Below are 21,716 nucleotides of genomic sequence, written 5' to 3'. Positions count from 1 at the left end.
GTGCTGTATAAGGATGGACATTGCTCTCTAACCAGCCTAATGTTCAAAACCAGAGGTCATTAGGACTCGGGAAGGGCAGTCCCACCCACCCACCTGTTGCTGGGCAGAGACATGGTTCTCAGCCACAGTGGCCTCCAAGGACAGGGGAGCAGGTGGTGTGATGAGACCTTTCTTCTCCAGGGGAGATCAGATAGAAATAACCATGCCCAGTGCAAACATATGAAAAACTAGGGGAAAGGCTGGATTTTGAAAAACAAATGAGAAATTGCTGAGGTTCAAGTATTTTTGCTTTTAGCTTTAAGCCCATTTTTCTTCTCAAGTAACATCATTTCACAGTCACCCCAATGATGATCAGCAGTGTTCCAAGGAAATCAAGTACCTTGTTTGTCGCAAACAGAAAAAGCTTAAAAAGGTGAATACCATTAAATGTAGTCCTGAAACTAGCAAATTGCAGGTCTTCTCCTCCCAATATGATCCAATTCATCTATTTTCTATACAGCTAGTTCAAAGTGGGAAATTTAGTTCATGCAGATAAATGAATGGCAGTCCAGTCCAAATACATGAGGGGGAAGAAAGCCCCCTGACCTTGGTGCCAGTCCCTCACAATGGCATTTAGCTTGTACAGCCCAATATCCTATAAGGCCCCTTGTGCTCTGCCTGTTGGTCATGATTAAGATGCATTCAGCAGTCCTGGAAATTTACCACATCCTTCTTTGTACATCTGCTTTAATTCTTGGTGTGGAAGTCCTATCTTCTCAGAGACCAGAAATGGATTCTTCAGTGTGCTCCAAAATTCCTAACGCAGTACAGGGCTATTGTTGATTCTTACTGTGAGATGCTGACTGTCAGATGATCGGTCACTGCTGGGCCCATCATGGTTAAAACTGGATCCTTCTACGGGGATGCTCTGGGCACAGCGTTTTGGACAGAAAAGCTTTTGCTTCTGAGAAGGCCCTCATGATACATCAGGTTTGCATGGCAGCAAAACCGGTTTCTGGAGCAAGAAAGCCACTCGGTGTATGTTACAAAAATGATACGATTTAATGCTGTGTGCTTATGCTGCCGCTCTAATAAGGAACTTGATCATAGAATCATAGTCTATTTATTTGTTTGCTTTTTTGTCTCAGTTCCTAGAGTTGTGAGCCCCTTGAAGACTATTCATCTTTATGGCCTTCAGCGCGGTGCCTGGCACACAACGGGTGTTGGAAGAAGATACGCTATTGAACAACTCCTTAACCACGGGAAGTATACTTCGGGTGCGTTAAGAGATGGCACAGCAATGCTTGGCGCAGCAGATGTGAAAATACCCACTGGATGAACTGTTTCCTTGTAGGCAAGTGGCACACAAACGTCTCTATGAAGACTAACGAACAACCACTGAAGCAGGGGGCCTGTGACCTATTTATTGGCTCTAAAACAATGAAAACACATATGGGGTTTTAAAAAGCATTGCCATTCATTGGAAAGGCACTTTCTTGAATGTGTAGTTAACATACTTCATAAGCAATCAAGAGCACCAGATTTTGAGGGAACTTTCTGGGCTGCTGGAAATGTTCTAACACTGGGCTCTGGTGATGGTTACATAATATAAATTTACCAGAAACCCATCAACTGTCTGTCCTGTTACAATGGGTGAATTTTATGGTATGGAAATTACAGTTCAATAAAGTGGTTTTTTTAAATGAACACTCTTTGGTATAATCTAGGAGTAACATAAGCTCCCTGGTTCCTCGAAAATTGGCCCATGAGCATTTTGCTTCAGAACCCAAATCACATCAAACAGTGGTAAATGTGGAAAGTTAAAACTGTGGTTCTGTTGTGTGCCAAATAAAACTGCAAGAGGGGGAATCTAACTGGGTTAATTTTACCTTTTTCCCTACAACCCTCTGCAGGACACCCAGTGTAGTCAAGACCCAACCGAACTCAGAAGAGCCCCGTGGCCTTAGTCTCTCAGAGCCAAGGTGGTCTCTCAGCACGGGGGCCACACCAGCAGCATGAGCCACTGCCTGGGTGCTGGTTAGCAGAGCAAGTTCGCCGGGCCAACCCTGACCTCCTGAATTGGAATGCCTGGGAATGGAGCCCAGGAAATGGTGATAACGAACCCTTAGTGATCACGAAGCAAGTGTAGGTTTGAGAAGCAACTTAGATGGGCTCCATCTTGTCTGAGGTCAGAGCCGGGACAAGGAGACAGGCTACCCTAAGAAACAGAGGTGCCTGTTCCAGAGCCCCACCTTCTCCCCAGGTGTTGCAGCTTTAAGCTCTTCGGCTTTGTCAAGCTCTATGACTGAGTTCAGGAGGCCCGTGCTTCCAGAGAGAACCCGAACTGACTTAGAGGAAAGCCAGCTGAGAGGTCTGGCAGTCACCCCTCCCTGCCTTCTGTACGCTACCTGATACAGTGCGAACACAACCCAATAGCTCCTTCCATTTCAAAAATATGCACAACATTCATTTTTTAAAAATGGCTACTGGGAACATTGGAAGGAAGAGGCAGGTTCAAAGCATCGCATTTTCCAGGGTATAAAACGAAAGATGTCCCTAAAGGAGGCAGGTCAAGACAGAGCTCCCTTGCTTTATGGAATAGGCATGTTCCCCCAAAGTTACACAGAAATAAAATGTCTGTATATCAAGTCATATTTTAAGAGAGCCAGAAAGACAAATCCTATTTTCAAGCCTATCATTGAAAGGATTGTAATGGTAGATTCCTTCATAAAGACAATACCTGTCTTCTAACTGGATTCCTATGTAAAACTGTGGATTTTTAAATTTTGCCCACTTCATGAACCACAGATGACAGCAAAGGACAAGAAGGAGGATGAGCCTAAAGACATCCCCTCTGGGGACGAAGATGATGGGGACAGTCTTCCCCAGAATTTTCACAAAGACACAGGGTGTCAGTATCACTTGCCCCGAGGTATGAAGCAGAAAAGAGGTCAGGTCGCTGGGTCCCATTCTCTGCTCAGAAGAGCTCTTCCATCAGTCTGACAATCTGACTATGCGCATGAAGGGAAGAAATGGTGTCGCTGTGACACTAGCTATACATTTACATTTTTTTTTTAAAGCAAATACTAAGCTCAGCTGCAATTTCACCCTCAATCATATCACTTCGGAAATTACTTAGGGGAAGGGTGCCATGCCAGTAATTATGGACAGAATGCTAAGCCAGGTTTCAAATGTCCCAGTTTCTGTCAGGAAAAAAAAAAATTCCATTTAAAGAGAACTTAAGTGTTGCTAATATTCCTGTAATTGCCGTCAGTTCTCAACTTGGTGTTAGTTGGCTGAGGCGTTTTTAACATGAAGGTGGGGCTAGAAAGATGTCTTCCCATCTCAAAGTAACTGTCAGGAGAGGGCCGAGTGAGCGCCCAGAGTTCTGTGAACAAAATGACTATCCTAGCTCTCCGTTACTTTTATATGTCAACTGTGCTACCCAGTTGCAGGAAACACATATAAAATTTTACTGGAGCAATCCTGCCTCCTTTACTTACATAAGGGAAAATATAAATCAGCCAGAAATAACACCCGCCAGCTAGAGCTGCAAGTGAAGCCAAAATAACACGATACAGAGGAGCGTGTTACCATGTATGCAATGTCACCAGCCGGGAGAGCAACAGCCAGGCTGGGCCATGGTCACAGCCTGGAGATAGTGCTGGTGCAGGGTGGGCAGCGAGGGGACTTGTGGCGGCGCCCCAGCTGTGAAGGACCAGCACCAGGCTGCCGGCCCCAGTGCCCGGCTCTGCGCCCGTGTCCACACCTGCAAAGGCAGATAAAATGCCTGCCTCGTTAGGTTGCTGTGTGGACAAAATGGGCTCTTGTAGGTGAAGCCAGGGAGTACGGAGGCTGGACAGCTAGCCCTTAATAAATCTAAGCTGAATCTGAAGTTTTGGGCAGCTCAGCAGGCATCGGGACCAACCCGTGAGAATATCATCCTCAGGATAGTTTTCCTTTAAAGCTAGTAGTTCAATGTCAGTTGCTCTCTCCCTCCCTCCTGCCACCCATCCATCCACCCATCCACCACTTTTTAAGCATCTGTTGTACTCCAGGCACTGAGCTATGCTATGGAATCTAATGGTGAGCAACACAAACATGGGCCCTGCCCATGACAACCTAAAGCAAGAGACAGAAAATTAAATCAATTCTATAATGAGGTGAGGTGAGAGGCGTGATGAAGGCCGGGGTCTGATGGGAATGCAGAGAGAAGAGACACCTAACACAGACTGCTCGGGCCACGGGGGAATCCACGGCAGCTCCCTGGGTGAAACAACATTGAAGCTGAGAAACTGATGGATGAGAGGTTAGGCCTCCTCGAGCAAGCAGCATGGGTGTGTAGACGGGCAGCGTGCTCTGGGGGGAAGGGAGAGCATGTGTCAAGGCCCAGTGGTGGGGAGAGCTGGGGTCACTGAAATCCAACACAGCAGGAGTCCAGCTCAGTGACGTAACACAGGGTTCTCGGGCAGAAGAATATCATTATGTCAGGTGATGATGTGGGAGGTGCGGGCAGCAGTGGGACCGGGGCCAGGTTCTGGAAGACCCTGTGAGCTCAGCTGAGGAGTTCAGACCTTACGTGATAAACTGCATCCACTTGGGATGCCTCGACTGCCTTGTCTATAAAAGGAGGGCCCACTAGATAGCCATCCAGGGCCCTTGTATGGACTGATGGGGTCACTCAAATCCTGCAGATATCTAAGACCTGTGGCTGCTCCTCAGCAGGCCTAGAAGGTGCTGCTGTTTTGATTGAGCAAACAATTCCATTTGCTCATGATAAGACTGTCTGCTCTACCTTCAAACTACCTTTAAATACACCTCAGTCTCCTTCACATTATCCTATGAGTCCCAGAATTACTAGTCATCTGCAGCCAGGCTGAGGCAGGAACAGCAGGAGAAGAGCTCTGGTCAAGGGAAGATGAATTTGAGATAAACCCAAGCTTAACATTGCATGAGTCTTAAACGGAAACCCACCCAGACGGCAACAGCATCTCAGAATTGGGTAAAACAAAAGATATGGAAGGAACACAGGGCTGTATGTGTGTGAGAATCTGGAGCAAGACTCCTGACTTCTGTTTGCAGAATTCTAAATTAAAAGATGCCCTGGCGCATTTCTTGTGAGCATCAGTGTCTGCTTCTAAGTTATGTTTTGGATGTTGGTGGAGAACAGAGAGGAAAGCTGAACGTGGCCCATCAGCCTGGCCTTGTCTCCACTTTAGGCAGCCTCTCCACTGGCTGTCTTCCTACCCACTTCAAGAGGCCTCAGGAAGACAGTTTTCTCATCACTACATGACACAGGAAACCCCAGCCCCTATCATGCTGGGACTTCAGACACTTAGAAATCTTAGTGAAAATTCACTCTTCATTGAAATTTTCAGCACACTTTGATCCTAAATATCAGTTGCTTTGTTTTGCTTTCCTAGGGCTTGAAATGGGGGGTCGGGTGGGGTGGGATCTTACTAAATCCCATTTCCTTTCTATTCCCCCAGAGGCCAAAGAGAAGAGGGGAGGCAGCAGAGGAGGGGGGGGGTGAGAAGGGGGAATATTGAAGAGGTGGAGGGGGAGAGGCAGGGGAGGGAGGGGCGTGGCATGTGGGAGAGCTCTGAGGTTGCTGAGGAGAGAAACACCGATATGTTGTTCCACTTATTTATGCATTCATCGGTTGCTTTTTGTATGTGCCCTGATTGGGGATCGAACCGGCTACCTTCTCATATTGAGACGATGGTCTAATCAACTGAACTACCAGGCCAGGGCTCCGCCTCAACCTTCTTGACAGTCTAACCCTGAGTACACAGCTTGATCCGGCCCTCACGGAGAGCTAGGACAGCAGAGACACTAAGCAGGAGTGCGTATGCGTCAATGCGTGGGCAAAGATTTTGTAGACAATCTCAACTTCATATAGTCTACTCTGAAACATCCCCCCACTCCTGTGGTTGACAGGGACCCTGTCTCCCCACACCCACATTCTTCCTCCATAATAATTGGGCTAATCATGATCAGCCCTGCTCCTCCGGAAGCATCCAGGGAGAGGCCTAATGGGAAGTCATGTTTGCCACCAGACACATGGCACTGAGAGGTTAAAGGCACAGGTTCCTGAGTCAGCGGGCTCAGGTGCAAAATCCAGCCTGTCTCCTACCAGCTGTATGATCTCAGGCAATTGATCAGCCACTCCATACCTCAGTTTCCTAGGCCGTAAAACGGAGACGGTGACAGCACCTGACTGAGAAGGGTGTCCTGAGGATTAAGTTAACACATAAGCACACGGGACAGTGTGTGGCTCAGTGCCGGCCACACGGAGCGCTGGTAATGGCTGGTCTGCCAGCTGCTACTGGCGGATTCATAGAATCAACTTCAGCCTTTGGCCATCTCTGAAGCGGGGGTTAACCCATGGATGAGAAGATAAAACCAGTTTGTGGAAAGGTGGAATGTACCCCTTTGGATGACTTGGGTCTCTCCTCAGACATTATTCAGTGAGGCATATTAACCCTCATTTTACAGATGAGAAGGAAGAGGCCCAGAGAATTGGAAGAACCTGACCAATTGTTGCAGAATGAGTGAGAGGCGTGGGTTTGCAGAATAAAACCCAGCTCTGCATTCCCCACTGTTTGTTGCGGTTTGAGCCAATATGCCAGTGAGCCTTTCTACTCCATGTTTAGTTTGACTACTTCATTATTCCAGTGGTTTACATAATTTGGTTTTTGAGATGATCTGGATAATTAGGGAAAGCAGTTTCAATATGAGGTATCAAGAGTTTAACAGTTATTTAGATGATTTTGCAATTCATGGATATAGTGGATTTTTGTAGACTATGGATGCAGTGAAAAATCTACAGCCAACATTTGTCTTTTACTCCCTTTTTGGGGGGTGGGGTAAGGTAAGGGGAATCCTGACAAAAGCATAGAATGTGGATATAAGTGCATTACAGGATCCATCATCGAAGCAGGGAGCCTGCTCTTTATTTGTACCACATGTTCCAAAAGGTCCCTGATTCAGGCGGCAGCATCAGGGTGGAATTGTGGGAGTTCCTGCTGGGAGTCCTAGGTGTGGTGGAAGCTGAATGGCCTTCCTCTTCCAGACACTTAGGTTGCACTTTTTTTTCTGTCATTTTGAGTTCCATAGACATTCCATTTGTAGCTGCTGGCATGCAAAGGAAACAGGATAACTCAGAGGTTACAAAATAACTCCTTTCACGTTGATCTTGATAGAACTGTAGCGGAGGAAAGGAAACTTGTAGCAGCCAGACGATCCTTTAAATGGTAAATCAGATCACGTTCATGCCTGGCCCAAGGTGCTGTGATGGGTCCCAAGCTAATCCAAAGGCTTATGAGGCCCTGAGTGGTCCAGCCTCTTTCTCTTCTCTGGGCGCCTCTCCCGCTTCCTCTGTGGGCTCCAATCACAATGTCCTTCCTGCAGACCCTGGGCCACACTGGACTTGTCCTTCCCTTTGGCATTGGCACAGGGGTTCCCTTCTCCCAGATCCCCCGGGGGCTGATTCTCCACCTCCTGCAAGTCTTGGCTCAGATCTCGTCTTCTCAGTAAGCATCTAGTTCTGCAGCCTGCCCTGCCCTGCGGCTCTGCAACACTCCCTATCCCCTGGCTCAACTTTTTCTTTGTTCTTTTTTGTAAGAGCTGCCAAAACTAGACTTTTTCTTTTCTCCATAACATCTACCGGTTTCTCACCTACAGTGTTATTTGCTTCTTTATTATGTTCATCGTCTTCTGTCCATTAGGATGTGAGTTTCAGGAAGGCAGAAGCCCTGTTTTGTTCTCTGATGAACCCAAGTGTCTGGCACTCAGAAGGACCCACTAAGTATTTGTTGAATGAATAAGAAACCTACCAAAGTGCTAGTAGGGTGCAGCCTAAGGGAGATTGTTTGAGAAATAAATGGCCTCCCTTGGAGGACCTCCGTCTCTTCCCACAGTAGAGCTTGCATCTCTCATGCTGTCAGAACCCCTCCCTCCTTAGACCCAAGTGTGGTTTTGTGCTTTTCCCCTGAACTTGGGACAAGGCTGACGTGCGAAGCCCTGGGTCACTGCCGTGGTCATAGCTCCCAGGCATAGTTCGGGGCCCCCTGAGCTGAGATCTCACCCTGCCTACTCAGGAAGAGGGCGTGGGGCTCTGACTTTCCTGCTGTCGGCACTCACAAGCGTTCGACACAGCCACCCTGGCTAAGTGGGGGCACCGCCACACCTGGGCTCTGTGGCATCTCTAAAACAAGGGGCCTGAGTGGGGTTCACCCGGCAGCAGAGCTGGATGGGGAGATCTGAGCTGTTCGTGTGGCTCCGGCTTCCCGACTCCCCTGCAGCCTGTTGGCGCCTCCACCGCAGGTGGGTGATTGCTCATCCACAGCTTTGGTGAAAGACTAAAACTCAGAGGTGAAGCCCAGGGCAGGAAAGTAGTTTTGGATTTCATTTATCCTTCCTATCTCTAGCTTCATTTCTGAAAAGAAATGAGCTGGCTATAAAACAGGACTAACAACGGAAGATAAAAGGGATGATGAGCTTCATCAAAAAGAGGGAAGAGTTCCTTGTCTTGCCCACCAACTCTTGGTGTGCCCATGATCTCATCTCCAACGACCTAAGGTTTTTTTTTTTTTTTTTTAATAGCACATAATTATTTAATCATTGCAGCTCTGACGTTTGTTCTCAGCTTTAAGTGCCAAATAAACAAGGTGTTTACTAAAGAGATAATCTCAATTCATGGAAAAACCAAAACAATTTGAAAATCTCTTAATATTACTTCACAATTCAAGCAATAGGAAAGGGCAAAAATGTGTTCAAATGCTAGAAAATGGTTTCCTTCCCAAGGTCTGGATGATTAGAGACTCCAACTTCACAAGGGAAATGTCCACCTGAGGCCTAGTGTCTGCATACTCCATCCAGGTGACGCCCCGGCCAGTGGTTCTCAACCAGCATGTGGGCTGCTGGTGAGCCTCAGTGCGCCTCGACCCCTCAGCTGTGCTTCCGATCGCTGCGATCAGTGTGTGACCTCTTCCTGCTGGGCCACGTGCTCCCGGCAGGAGAGAGACAGCTGAGCTCAGGGCACACGTGGGGTAGGGGTGGGCTGGGATGGGGAGAGAGATAAAACTTAGTGTGGGAAGAGTTGAGAAGCCCAGTGTCGTGACAGCTGGCACTCAGGAAGAAGGCACATCTATGGGGACGTGGAGAACTTGGTCCCATGGGAGTGTACAAGGGGACTCAGCTAGGGTGATGGCCCTGCAGCAGTGGCCAAGCCAACAGGGCCGTGACTGTGCAGGCGATCTGACGCTCTCAAGTGCGCCATGGACACATCTAAAACCCTAAAGACAATGAGGCCAAGAACCCCCTTATGGAGAGAAACTGTTAACACAGGGAAAACATTATGAGAAGGAACAGATTTTAAACCCTGAAACATGTCTTAAAGCTACAATGTGATTCTAAGATTTCAGCTGAAAAGTTACTGGGTGTAAAAGAAAATTACAAAAATGAAAAAAAAACAAGCCAAAAAGACACTAGATGTGAAACAAAAATCAGAAAACAAACAAAAAAGGACAAAGAAGAAAGAAATGGGCCTTCAGATGAAAAATGAAAACAATAAACAAACAAAAAACCTCAGTTCAATCCCTGTGGTACATACCTTGTAGCGAGGCCTGTAAGTCTTTCATATTTTGGTCTAAAAGCTGCGAAGGAAGGAATCCTGAGCCTGTATTGGGCTTGGGGTCTGGCTCTCCTGGGGCCACAGCGGGTGCTGGCTCCTTAAGCCGACTGTCTCCAAACACAGCAGCCCATTCCTTGCTGAACTCGCCCTCTTCCAGGGAGGAAGCATTGAAGATCTCATTCAACAGCAGCAGGTCGTCTTTGTCAGCACCTTCTGCTTCTGTGGTCTCTGCCATTGGGCCCAGGCAAGCTGACGGAAGTAAGGGAGCACAAAACCCATCACCACTAATTCCTGAGCCCTCGAGAATGAATGCAGCGGGGGCTGGGATGGGACAGATTGGGCGATGGCTAGATGTTAATCAAAATATAAATTAGTCCCATTATAGTTGCTCTTAAGAAATTCCAGAATTAAATTTCTAGTCCTATTGTCCCTCATCCCTCCTTCTTCATAGCAAGTCCAGTTTCTGAGCATCATCAGAATTGCATTGAGGGTCCTGGCTGCTGTGGCTCAGTGGATTGAGCATCGGCCTGCGAGCCAAGTGTCACTGGTTCGATTCCCAGTCAGGGCACATTACTAGGTTGCATGTCAGGTCCCCAGTTGGGGGCATGAGTGAGAGGCAACCACACAGTGAAAAAAAAAAAAAAAAAGAAAAAGAAAAAAGAAAAAAAGAATTGCATTGAAACTGTTTCCACAAAAATTCTAGGGTTTTGGCTGTACCTTAAGATAAAAAGCAAATTTACCACCAACACATTTCTCAGATATGAAGCAAAACCAGGATGGAAGGCGTGTTGGAGATCTTGGTTCCTTGTTTGCAGAGCCCCTGAATCTCCCCCCATAACAAGCCCTAAATCCACAGCCAGCACGCCATGTGTCAGGCAGCCTGCCCTGCCATCCAGGATGGGAGAGGGCCTGCCCCACACCCCGACTGGCCCAGGGAAGGGCAGGAGATCAGAGGATGTCAGGAAGTTCAGTAATGCTCAACAAAGGCATCCTTGCTTCCCTTCTCCTTTTCTGCAACTCAACTGCATCAAGCAAATGTGGGTCTGGTTTGCCTGAGGACTTCAATGAAAGGTTGATAGGAAAACTGGGCAAATCATGGGAGCACCTGGAAGATGAACTCCACCAGCCGGAGATAGCCCTGGAAGGCTGGAATGAGCATGAGGCCAGATGGGGAGCCCCTGGGCCACCTTTTACCTGCGGTGTGGCTGCAGCAAGACCCTTATAACCCCTCCAAGCCTCTGTTTCTCCATCTATAAAATATTAGTAATGTCTGCCTCAGAGTATTGTCAGGAAACTCAAAAAGAAATATACCTTAAACTTCACTGCCAGTCCAGAAGGACTTTAAGGAAGAGAGCCATTCTTACAAAATGAACATGGACAAAATACAGCAAATACAGGTAGAACAGGGGCATTACTACCAGAAATCCTGGAACACGACTTTTCATTGGGTTTTCTATGTATCTTGAAAACCAAGGGCTGATGGTTTTATCAACTGTGGCTTTGTTGTGGTAGCCAACTGCCACTAGGCAACTGCAAATGTTTTTGTTGTAAGTCATGAAGAGAAGGAACACCGACAATTTATATTTTCTCAGAGCTATGCTGCAATTCTGATAGTGTCATATTAAGTGAGTTTAACAGGTTTTCTTCAAATATATGAGATAATTACTAAGTGAAGCCTCTTTAAAAAAAATAAAGCTTATCTCTGTTGTCTTTACTGGATCTATTTTTAACCACAGTTTTATAAAGATCTACAGATTGAGGGGATTTTTGATGTGCTGAGCAGACTGGCTATAAATCAGGGAGGGGAGGAGGCCAGTCACTCTCATATCACTGTGGTTATAAATAGAGGCAAAATATCACTTTGGTCGGGCAACTGTCTAATTGAGGCATTCTTATTGTTTGTGTTATGGCAGAAATTTGCACCGAGATGTAGGTATGGTGGTGAGAAGATAGGGAAGGCATTTTATTAAAAGGCTTCCAAGACAGCTGTGTAGAATAACTGGGTAATGCAGGAATCTGGGCCTGTGCTGGTGGGAAGGGCAGGGTAGGTAAGGTGAGGCAGCCCATCTCTGAAGGGGGTAGGGGGGTGGGGGGGCCAGGGGCACAGGTTAGGAACCTGGCTTGACAGGGTGTGTCCCTCAACAAGCATCTAGGCACGGGCCCTGCCCCCTCTCTCAGCCTCTCTGGGCATGATCCTTTTTACATACAATTCACAAATATCTGTACTTCCTACTTTCAGTTCAGACTAAAATGTCCAATCCTTTTTGCATGGTTTACTTTTCTGGCCTGACTGAAACCAAAAAATTGCTGAACCAAACCCATTTTAATGGAACCCATTCAAATGGATGTGTAGACCCCAGAGGGAGAGATGACTTTAAAACGAACATTGGAAGTTACGGATGTTCTTCCTGAGTCACTTTACAACCCTCTGCTAAGTCAAACCCTCAGGGCTGGGGGGTGTGGGTGGGGCATCCCTGCTTTCCTCCAGATGTCAATCCAGGGAAGATCATGACTAACATTAGCAACAACAAATAATAAACTTTGAGCCTTCTGAGCCTTCTGAAAACAACCACAAACTGGAAAAGCTCTATCTCTGTTTTTATTGTTTAGATTTTGGGGATAGATGGCATTTAGAGTGAACTTCAGGGGGTTCGGCTGACTTAGCAACCCTTTCCTCCTCTTCTTGTTTTCCCTTTGGGGTAACACCTTCTCCATGTGATCATAGTGAGATGCCACTTAGAGGCTCATCTCACCTCATCCCAGGTGGCTGTGTGACATAGGCTGAGCCATGGTGACCGGCTCAGGGGTGAGCACAGGCCAGAGGCTTCCCTGAGTTTGGTGTATGAAAGCTGGAGGGAAGCGGTTCTCTCTTTCTTGGGGATTCCAAGTTCTAAAGATGCAGTTTTGAGGACCCCCGTGATGAGGGAGCCAAGCAGAGACAGCAATAGCCTCAGAAGTCAGAGAGAGACGCCTGACAACACTGTCTCAGCCCCTGGATCCATCCTTGCTTGAAGCCAGTCTACTGCTGTTCCATGAACACTCATTCCTTTTCTTTTCTTTTTAATTTTAAAGCTAAACTATTTAGAGAAGGGTTCTATTACTTCCAACCAAAAGATTTCTGAGTAACACACACTTAGTGACAAAAATGAGAAAAGGACCCATGGTGAGGATGATATTGTCTAGAGCTAGTTTAAAATAAAGTCTGAGGTCTACCATTGAATTTGGCCTATTACTTAGTGTCCTGGTTTTTAACAAAAAAAAAAAAAAAAAAAAAGCAGGCTGCACAGTGGACAGTTTCTATTTTAAGAGAACTTATTACTTTGCTAAGAGCAATGAAACTGGCACTGACTTGAACAAGAAAACAGGGAAACCTCCCAATTATTACCCTGACAATTAAGATGCTTGAGATTACCATGCATAACTTGTAAGAAAAGCTTAATTACAAGCAGAAAAAGGACAGGTTTAGGTCTGTCACCAGACAAGTTGAGACTTGAAAAATAACACTAGTCAGTTGGCTTGTAAGAATCACGCTATCCTTTTGTTGGAAGTAATTCAACTCAACTGTGAGAAGACGGGCGCGCACACAGAGCTAAGACAAGCTCTTTGAGAGAAGCCCTAGGAAGAACCATCCAGCTGAAGTCATAGCTGCTGCCCAGGAGACGAGAAATGATTCCTCCTGGGTTATGGCAGCCTCTCCTGCTCTTGTCTTAAAGGATGAAACAAGGTCGTAGCTCTTGGGGGTCAAACCCGCAGATGCTACTCCAAGATGCCTTCACACTCTTGAAAGCGCTCAAGTCTCCATGTTGATTTTCATATCAGATAACCCAACCACAGATATTACTATAAAAATAAAGGCCAATAGACGACACACTCCAATGCTCACCTCTCGGCCTCCAACCCTATGACCCTCCATGCATTCCCTCTTCCTTTCCAAGATGAACCTCTCTATGCTCTCCGCCTCCTTTGGGGAGGTGGCCCTGCCCCCACCGTGACTCAGCTCCAGCGTCTGCAGTCCTTCGTTCGCTAAGGCTGCTTCTCCTGACGCCAGGGGACGTGTGCACATCCCAACAACAGTCAATCTGCCCTTGATATCGCTGTCTGCCCCCCACCCCACTTCACACTACGGCTCTGGTTTCTCTTCTCTCCTATTCAGTCACACTCTATTTGCCACCACTCTTTTTTTGGCTTCCTGGAATGAAGTTCCTACCATCCTCATACACTGAAGTGGCCTCTGGGTGGTCACCAGGGAGATCCTCCCGGCCGATTCTGACCTCCTTCTCTCAGGCCTCCACCTCGGTAGCACTTTGCCCTGTGCCCACTCGGAAAGGCTGTCATCTCCTGACAGTGGCTCTCCTAGCTGGCCTATTAGTTTCTTGACAATACTTTCCCTGCGGTGTCTTCCTACTCTGGTTGCCATCACTGTTTCCTCCTAAGCCATTCTATCTTCCTTCCCTAGTTATCTAAAGAAGGTCTTATTTATTATCCTGGTTCCAATCTCATCTGGGAAGATTCTCAAATCTCCATCTATAATTCCAAGATTTTTATAACTCTGATGACAAAGTCCTGGCATGGTGACCCTCTGAAGTTTGCCCATTGGCCAGCCCGCTGGCTCTCCATAATAAGCACCCCTTCCCTTGTACACCCTTGCTTAATTCAGCTGTGACACTGTCACTCAAAACCTGCAATGGCTCCCTCTGATGACTGAGTAGTAGCACTCTTTAGAGTGGTATCAGGACCTCCACCGCAAAGTTCTAATGCAGCCTTTCATCAACACTGCCTTCAGAGAAGACTGTAATTTGGCAAAACTCCTCTGCTCACGACTTTTCAGCCATGCTTTCCTGCCTTCTTGTCCAGGAACCTATTGTTTTCTCCCAATGAGATGCCCTAAGAGAACAATCATACCCAACTGAAAGGGATCTCAGAGATCATCTCCTCTCGTTCACTTTACCGATGAGGAAAAGACACATGCTCAAGGTCATAGAATTCACTACTTACAGATTATCTGGCTGGAGGCCCCTGGCTCATAGGCTAAGATGTTTTCTCAACACTACTTTTACTTCAGAGCCTATGAAGGATCTCATATATTAACTGGTATTCAAGCTTTGGTAGTTCTGAGGGTTTCCAAGGTCACAGGGCCCCACTGGCAGTCCGGCACAGCCCTTGGCTACAGGCGCCATGGCAGAATAGCCAAGAAGGCAGAACCACTCAGCAAGTCTGCCCGGCGCTGCCCAAGCATTCACAAATAAAAGCCCTATGCCCCCTGGGGCAAACATTCCTTGGGAAAACTGATCCTGAACCAAGGAGCTTGGATTGGTTCTGCCTCAAGGAGTTTTCAGTGAGTGAAAACTGACACAGAGAGGAAGCTCTCTTAAGTTCAGAGTGTGGTAACAGAAAGCTAATGTGGGAAAGTTGTGGCAGCCCCCTCAGGTAATATTTTTGAAATTGTACTGAGTTTCATGAGCTCAGCATAAATTAGGAACACAGAAGATGGAAACATAACTACGCAGACCAAAAATGAGAGCACAGGAAAACAGATAAATGTCACCCAAGCTCCCTTCATCTGTGTGTGAAACAGGAAGACTCTGTTTCTCTGGTTTTCTCCCGGTCCCCACTCTCAATGTTATGACTAATTGCACAGGCTGCATGCTTGCAACTCACATGAAAAACCCCAAACACCAACACTATCCTCACATCACCCAAATGAGAGCAGAGGGGGAAAGATGGGTAGGAAATTATCTCACAAAAATGTCTAACAAAAACATATTCTTCATCATATAAAGTTCTGGTAACAAACTGTATTTGTATGAAATTTGAGAATAAGGGTTCTAAAAACTCCCTTCTGGTGAAAAAGTCATAGATAATAAGAACATCTGGGGATAAACCCACTGTCTTGGAAACACAGATATACAACAAACAAATAAAAAACATCCCCCTCCCTCCCCCAAAGAAGAAAAAACCAACAGAATTAGACCCTGAATAGGCACTCAAAGAAGACTTTTGGATGATCCCCAGCCTGCTCCTCCATTTTAGCATTAGATCTTAACACACAAACAATCTTACTGACAGCAGGGTGGGGTAAATCTACACAGAATACTACTGACCACATGGTGATCAAATGAGGACAGTATTGGTTTTAAAAGTGCACCATGCCCTGGACAGGTGGCTCAGCTGGTTGGAGCATCATCCTATACACAAAAGGTTGCAGATTTAATTCCTGGATAGGGCAGGGCACATACCTAGGTTGTGGGTTCAATCCCTGGTTGGGGCGCATACAAGAGGCAACCAAATGATGTTTCTCTCTCACATAAAATGTTTCTCTCTCTCTTCCTCCCTCTCTAAAATCAATAACTATTATCCTTAGTTGAAAATTAACAATAAAAAGTGCACCATTATTTTGCAGCTGTTTATCTACGGATGCTGAGGGAGACAGGAAGAAAGGATTTATGAGGAAAGATAATGAGCTTAGCATTTGCCACACTTTGAGAGAGGAAGCAATCGGATTCCTAATCAGCTATTTAGGGAGACCTGCAGGAGGAGGTTCTGAATGACTAAGGAGGAAAGGAGGACCTAGGCCCAGAGTCAGAAACACATGGTATTGCTATGGACTAAAGGTTCTCACCTGCACCTTATGGGAGCTACTGAATGATCTTCTCAGGCTTTCATATATTTGGCCAGAATTTAGAACCATTACCTCTGGTTGTAGTAACCAAGGAAGTCGCCAAAGACGAACATTTCTATTGTAATAGGGACAATTAAAATTTTTAAAAATTGGTTCAGTGAGTCTTGTCCTAGAGAGGTATCTTTTGGGTAAGGTCAAGTGATGAGGTTTAGGAGAATTCATCTAACTCTCTTTTGCTTAAAATGTCACTTTCTGTTCAGTTACCTGATGGTTATTTTTTTGTCCTAACTTAGAGGAACACAAAGATCTCTATGTGTTTTAAGTTGTGAGTTGAGGCTGGGATTGTTACATGTGGTCACGAGGTGATGTCAGAGCCACTTTCAAGTATCTCAAATTGCCAATCAGTTTCTTTTTTCAACTTAAAACATTTCTGTAAACTGGCCAAAGATTCGTTTTCCACTACATTATATATTTAGCAGAAGAAAACACATTTCATTATGACACTGAACCTGCATGTCGCCTTCGGCAGTGGCTCCAGAAGAATCTCCTTGCTGTCGTCACAAGCGGTCTGCTTTTGATGCTGTTATTCCATGGCGTAGCCATGACTTGTCTGTCTCACGGGATCACCCCTGGGAGTGAATGGCCCCTGAGCAGCAGGATGTTAGAGCTTACAGCCCCCAAATTCAATAAAATCAGCCATCCCTGGATTAAGCTCTTTTAATTTCTTGATTGCTTAATGTCCTGCATATTGTAATCAGCGTTTTTATTCAGGATTTGGGCCTTCTGGCAGTTTCCAAAGGGCACACATTTTGAAGCCAACGAGTTAACCGAGTATTCTTTTCTTCAGTCATCCCAAGTTCCCTGTGCACTGAGAGAATACTTCTATACTCGTGGCCCTGTTAATTTAAGCTGATGCTACCCTAGGGGTTGCCAGTGAGAAGAGGTAGACAGGGACAGCATGACTTGTGCTGAAAGAAGGGCTTTGTGGGTCGGCAGTGAGTGATAAAGGGAAAGGAGACATTATGTGACATTGCATTTAACCACGAAAATTTGTAAATCCATTTTTCTGCCTGAGAAAAAAATACATATTCGGGGGACAGAAAACATTCATTTCTCTATTTTTGGAGTTAAACTGAGTGCTCTAAAAAGAAAAAAGAAAAAAAAAGAATATGAGCTGCTAATCTGTGAAACAAAGACTATGACTATAAACCAATGAGATAATGCTGTCTTTAGGAAGTGGAGAGACATCATCCTTATTTTAATGTATCTTCACATATGCTTTAGAGGAAGCTTATGAAAGTAAGCACTAGCTCAGGCAGTAGCATTTCTGATTTAATTCTGGGAAGAAATGCATGGTTACTGGGTCAGTGTGCTACCATTACTAAGTTAAAAGAAGTCAAAATCCAAAACCAAAAATGTTTTGTGTACTAAGGGAGAAACACAAGAATATAGAATCATATTTGCTGTGTTCATGTAAAAAATACTGGAAAGCTTCAAAGGGGTGAGGATATTGAAACAGAGAGGAGAGTGGGGAGCAGGAAAGGGAGAGTTTCCTTACTGTATACATTTTATCATCATTTTGTTTTTTTGTATCAATGTGAATATACCACCTATTCAAAAATTGTTTTTTTAAATAATCAAATTAAATAGAAGACAAAATTGAAGATCAAATTATGTACACAAGAGGTTGTAAATAGGTGAAATAACAATATTCATATCAAAATGAGTTGTATTATAAATGACTATAAATACATTTATCAACTGTTAAGATTCACTAAAACTATGTGATGGGCACCTAGTGCGTGTTATATTATAGCTTTTATTTCACCTTTGTGAGACTGAAATATCCCCCCCCAAAATAATTTATTAAATAACCTTTATTCCATCAAATTATTATTTCCTTAAGCAGAGGAGGAAAAGTTTTCATGTAAATGGAGGCCATGTAATGGCAATCTGTGGTAATTATTGCTTTCACAACTTGGTATGATTTCAATATTTGTAAATAAGTAGTCATTCTGATAAAATATACATGGACGTTCATAAAATATTGCATAGTATGTTGCCTGGAAAAAGAGGAAAGCAAGTTTCTGTCCTCAAGTTCACATTTTCTAAGCCCTAGAACTTTAATATCAGAGTCCTGCTGCCTTTGTGTTTTTGAAAAATCTTTAACCAATACTTTCTGTTTTCTAGATTTTCTTCCTCTCACAGTCTGTGAATTAAATCCAAATCAAGCTCAGAATGAGTCAAGAAAGTCATTGGCTGTCTTTAATTGGAGTCTTTAGAATGACCTTGACTCATTTCAGCCCTGTAGGGAAACAGAAACAATGGGGCAGACCACATGCTAACCTCAAGGGCAAGAGGGGCTCTAGTGTACAGTTCAGAATCTCAGGGGTATTTGGGGCTCCTGATAAATCATTAGAAGTAAACCCTCCAGAGGATGGAGAGTAAATGTTATGACCAGGTTGCACACGCTCAATTTCTTGGGATTCCTTAAGACTATATATGACTCATACAAATCCATGGCTCTGTATTCTCTTTTGAGTGGTTATTCAGTAAATGATTTTAGGTCTGGTAAATAAACTTGGGTGTGGGACCTAGCCGGCAAACTCTCTGAATTTAACTAAGGTTCAATGGAGGTGCCACACAGTATACCATCAGAACAACATCTCCAGTCCAACTGTCTCACCTGCTTACCATCTGAAGAGTGTCCCTGAGTGAGACCAGGAAAGACCCTTTACATACATGATCTCTGTCCTGGCAATAACCCAGCAAGACTGTTCCTTTTGATTCCATTTAAGGAATGAGAACAACCGAGATTGAGAGAGCTTAAGTATGAAGCAAATTACTTAAGGCCATAGAGACCATTTGTGGTAGAACCAGTATTCAAAGCCAAGCCTGTCTGATTCTGAAAGCCATGTTTTCTCTACAACACCCAACCTTTGACATCATAACTTCTAGCTTTAGTAGTTTGACATTATGAACTTAATTATACTAAGGATGACAGAGCCACACATACTAATATATGCTTGAGCATATTTAAATTAATTCATAAAGACAAATGACAGTCATCTATTGAAAAGATAAATATTATATTTTGCTGCATGTAAAACTGGTATTAAAAAAGTAAATTATAACCCCAAAGAAATGCATAAATCTTACCACCTTCCTCAGGTTTCATGTTTAATAGTTCATCATCTATCAGTCCATTAGAGGAGGGGAAAGAAAACAAAAGCATGAGTTAGTGTAATTTTATAAGAAGTTTGAGTCAAATGATTAAAATTGAACCATTTTCTTTAATCTGGATTCCCTGAGCATGCATTATACATGGAGCTTTTGTATAAGGCAGATAAAACACTTGTTTCTTCTTCAGCTGTAAATACAACATGCGGCTGGTTGTCACCAATTCACATGGTGTGCATGTCCATATGCTATTGCCGTGTGAGGTAAACACACAGCTTCAGGAAGAAATGGCACCCACACAGTCATGTAGAGGCAGAGATCCTCACATGACCTTATACTCAAGCTGTTACAGGCTCTCAATGAATGCTGAGTTAACAGCACTAAATCTTTGCTTTGTTTAGTAAAAAACCACGTGATCCTGATCTAACTATTCTCCTTCCATGGAAAAATGTGCAACTTAAGCGATTAACTATTACTTGATGGTGCTAATGAATTTCAGCCAGAAGGGCCAGGCTAAAATAAAAGGGCGGGTTACTGAGTAAAAGAAGCCAATCTGTAAAGACTATTTGTTGTACAATTCCAATGATACAACATTATGGAAAAGGCAAAGCTATGAACACAGTAAAAAGATCAGTGGTTGCCAGGAGTTTGAGGGGAGAGAAAGTTGAATAGGTGAAGCCATGGGGATTTTTAGGACAGTGAAACTATTCTGTATGATACCGAACTGGTGGATACACGTCATTATATATTTGGCCAAACCCATAGGCTATATAACACTAAGAATGAGTTCTAATGTAAACTATGGAGTTTGGGAATGAGATTTGTTAACCTTGGTTCATCAATTATAACAAATGCACCTCTCTGGTGGGCAATGTTATTAACGGGGCAGGCTGTGCACATGTGGACACGGTGTACATGGGAAATCTTTGTACCTTCTAACTAGTTTTGCTGGGAACAAAGACCTGCTCTAAATAATAAAGTATACATGTATGTGTGTGTTAATACACACACACACACAATAGAAGAGCCTTAAAACTTGGTTTGCTCATATAAACATTAGACTTTCTGCAGGTCATAGAATAAAAGATGACACTTCATTTTAATGGATTTCATTCTGCGTACATATAAAAGCAAGGCAATCAATATTTATAGTCTCAAAATATTATGGAAATGCCACTAGCAAGTGAACATGTTGCACAAAGAAAAGGAAAATTTGATACTCTTGTATTGTCACCAATTGTATGAATATATGATTTATATATTAATAGATAAGTAAATTGAATACAAATATAATAAACTGGAGTCAACCTTCTCCTATAGAACTAAAATTTTTTGTTTTGATTACTTAGATTACCCTCAACATGATTCATGCTGTCAGGACCTGAGGGATACTGAGGTTGGAGGGTATGGAACCATTGTCAGAGAGCTCTTACGTGGCCAATGAGACCAGGCTGGCCTGCCTCTCTGCCTTCTCCTGCCACTCGCTCCCTCCCTCTGACCTTCTCCTGGTCCTCCCTTGTTCATAATCTTGGCCCAGGCTGTTTCTTTTGCTTTGACAGGTCTTACAACAGCACTTGACTTAGCTAGTTCCCTGATCTCTCAGACAGGTGATGTCTTCCAATCACACATGTTACCAAGTCTGGAGTTGCCCTGTTACATGTAATTGTTAGACTGACACCTGCTGCCCCTCTGACTGTGACCCATCCTGGAACAATCTGACCATGTCTGTTGAACCACTATGTGCCCAGAGCCTAGGGCTGTGTCTGCCACAGAGAAGGCCCTCAATAAACTTCTGTCAAAGAAATGAACAAGTACGTGAGTCAGTGAACAAGTCCATGTGTGAATGGATGATGGAAACCAACCTAGAGAGACAAGAAAGTGAGAGCTGGTTTTTTCCTGTTGAATGGCAAATGGGAGAGAATCAAATGAAGCAGTAAGGGGGGAGAGGAATAAAGTAGGTGAAGCAAGTGGTTGGAAAAGTAGGAAGGAAGACAGAAGGACAACAGGGGGTGGAGGAGAGGATGGAAGAGAGGGAACTTTCAGGGTCTACTATGCTCTTCCCGTCTCCCAGAAAGGCCAAGCACCACAGCATAGGGTACGCCGCGGGGAGGGCCAGGCTGAGCAGTGGGCTGGGTAAGTGAGTTCTCTTCCTACTACCTGTAGGATAGTCCCCTGCACCTCTGAGGATTTTGAGTCCCAATAAAAGGCTTGATATTACATCACCTTAGTCCTACCCCAATTTACCATTCCCTCTGCTCCTTATTGAGAAGATGAACCAATGACAGAACTGGCAGTAATGGC

At 44.7% G+C, this 21,716-nt stretch overlaps 1 protein-coding gene across 9 annotated transcripts in view; it reads right to left on the bottom strand.

Annotated features, from left to right (window-relative positions):
- ICA1 (islet cell autoantigen 1) overlaps positions 1-21,716 on the bottom strand; it is a 131,089-nt gene that overhangs the window by 3,078 nt on the left and 106,295 nt on the right. For 6 of the 9 annotated variants that reach the window (XM_090287183.1, XM_090287184.1, XM_090287189.1 and 3 more), the window contains exons 11-12: positions 19,395-19,430; positions 9,596-9,865 (exon numbers count right to left, since the gene is read on the bottom strand). In XM_090287183.1, coding sequence (XP_090143309.1) covers positions 9,596-9,865; positions 19,395-19,430 — 306 coding nt within the window. The remainder of the gene's footprint in view (positions 1-9,595; positions 9,866-19,394; positions 19,431-21,716) is intronic. The other 3 variants (XM_090287187.1, XM_090287190.1, XM_090287188.1) reach the window with 2 other exon arrangements.

This window comes from Furipterus horrens, unplaced genomic scaffold (assembly GCF_987537825.1).
Source record: "Furipterus horrens unplaced genomic scaffold, mFurHor1.1.pri manual_scaffold_9, whole genome shotgun sequence".
NCBI lineage: Eukaryota > Metazoa > Chordata > Mammalia > Chiroptera > Furipteridae > Furipterus > Furipterus horrens.
The sequence above is the reverse complement of the archived record's forward strand: the minus strand, read 5'-3'. Positions and strand labels throughout refer to the sequence as shown.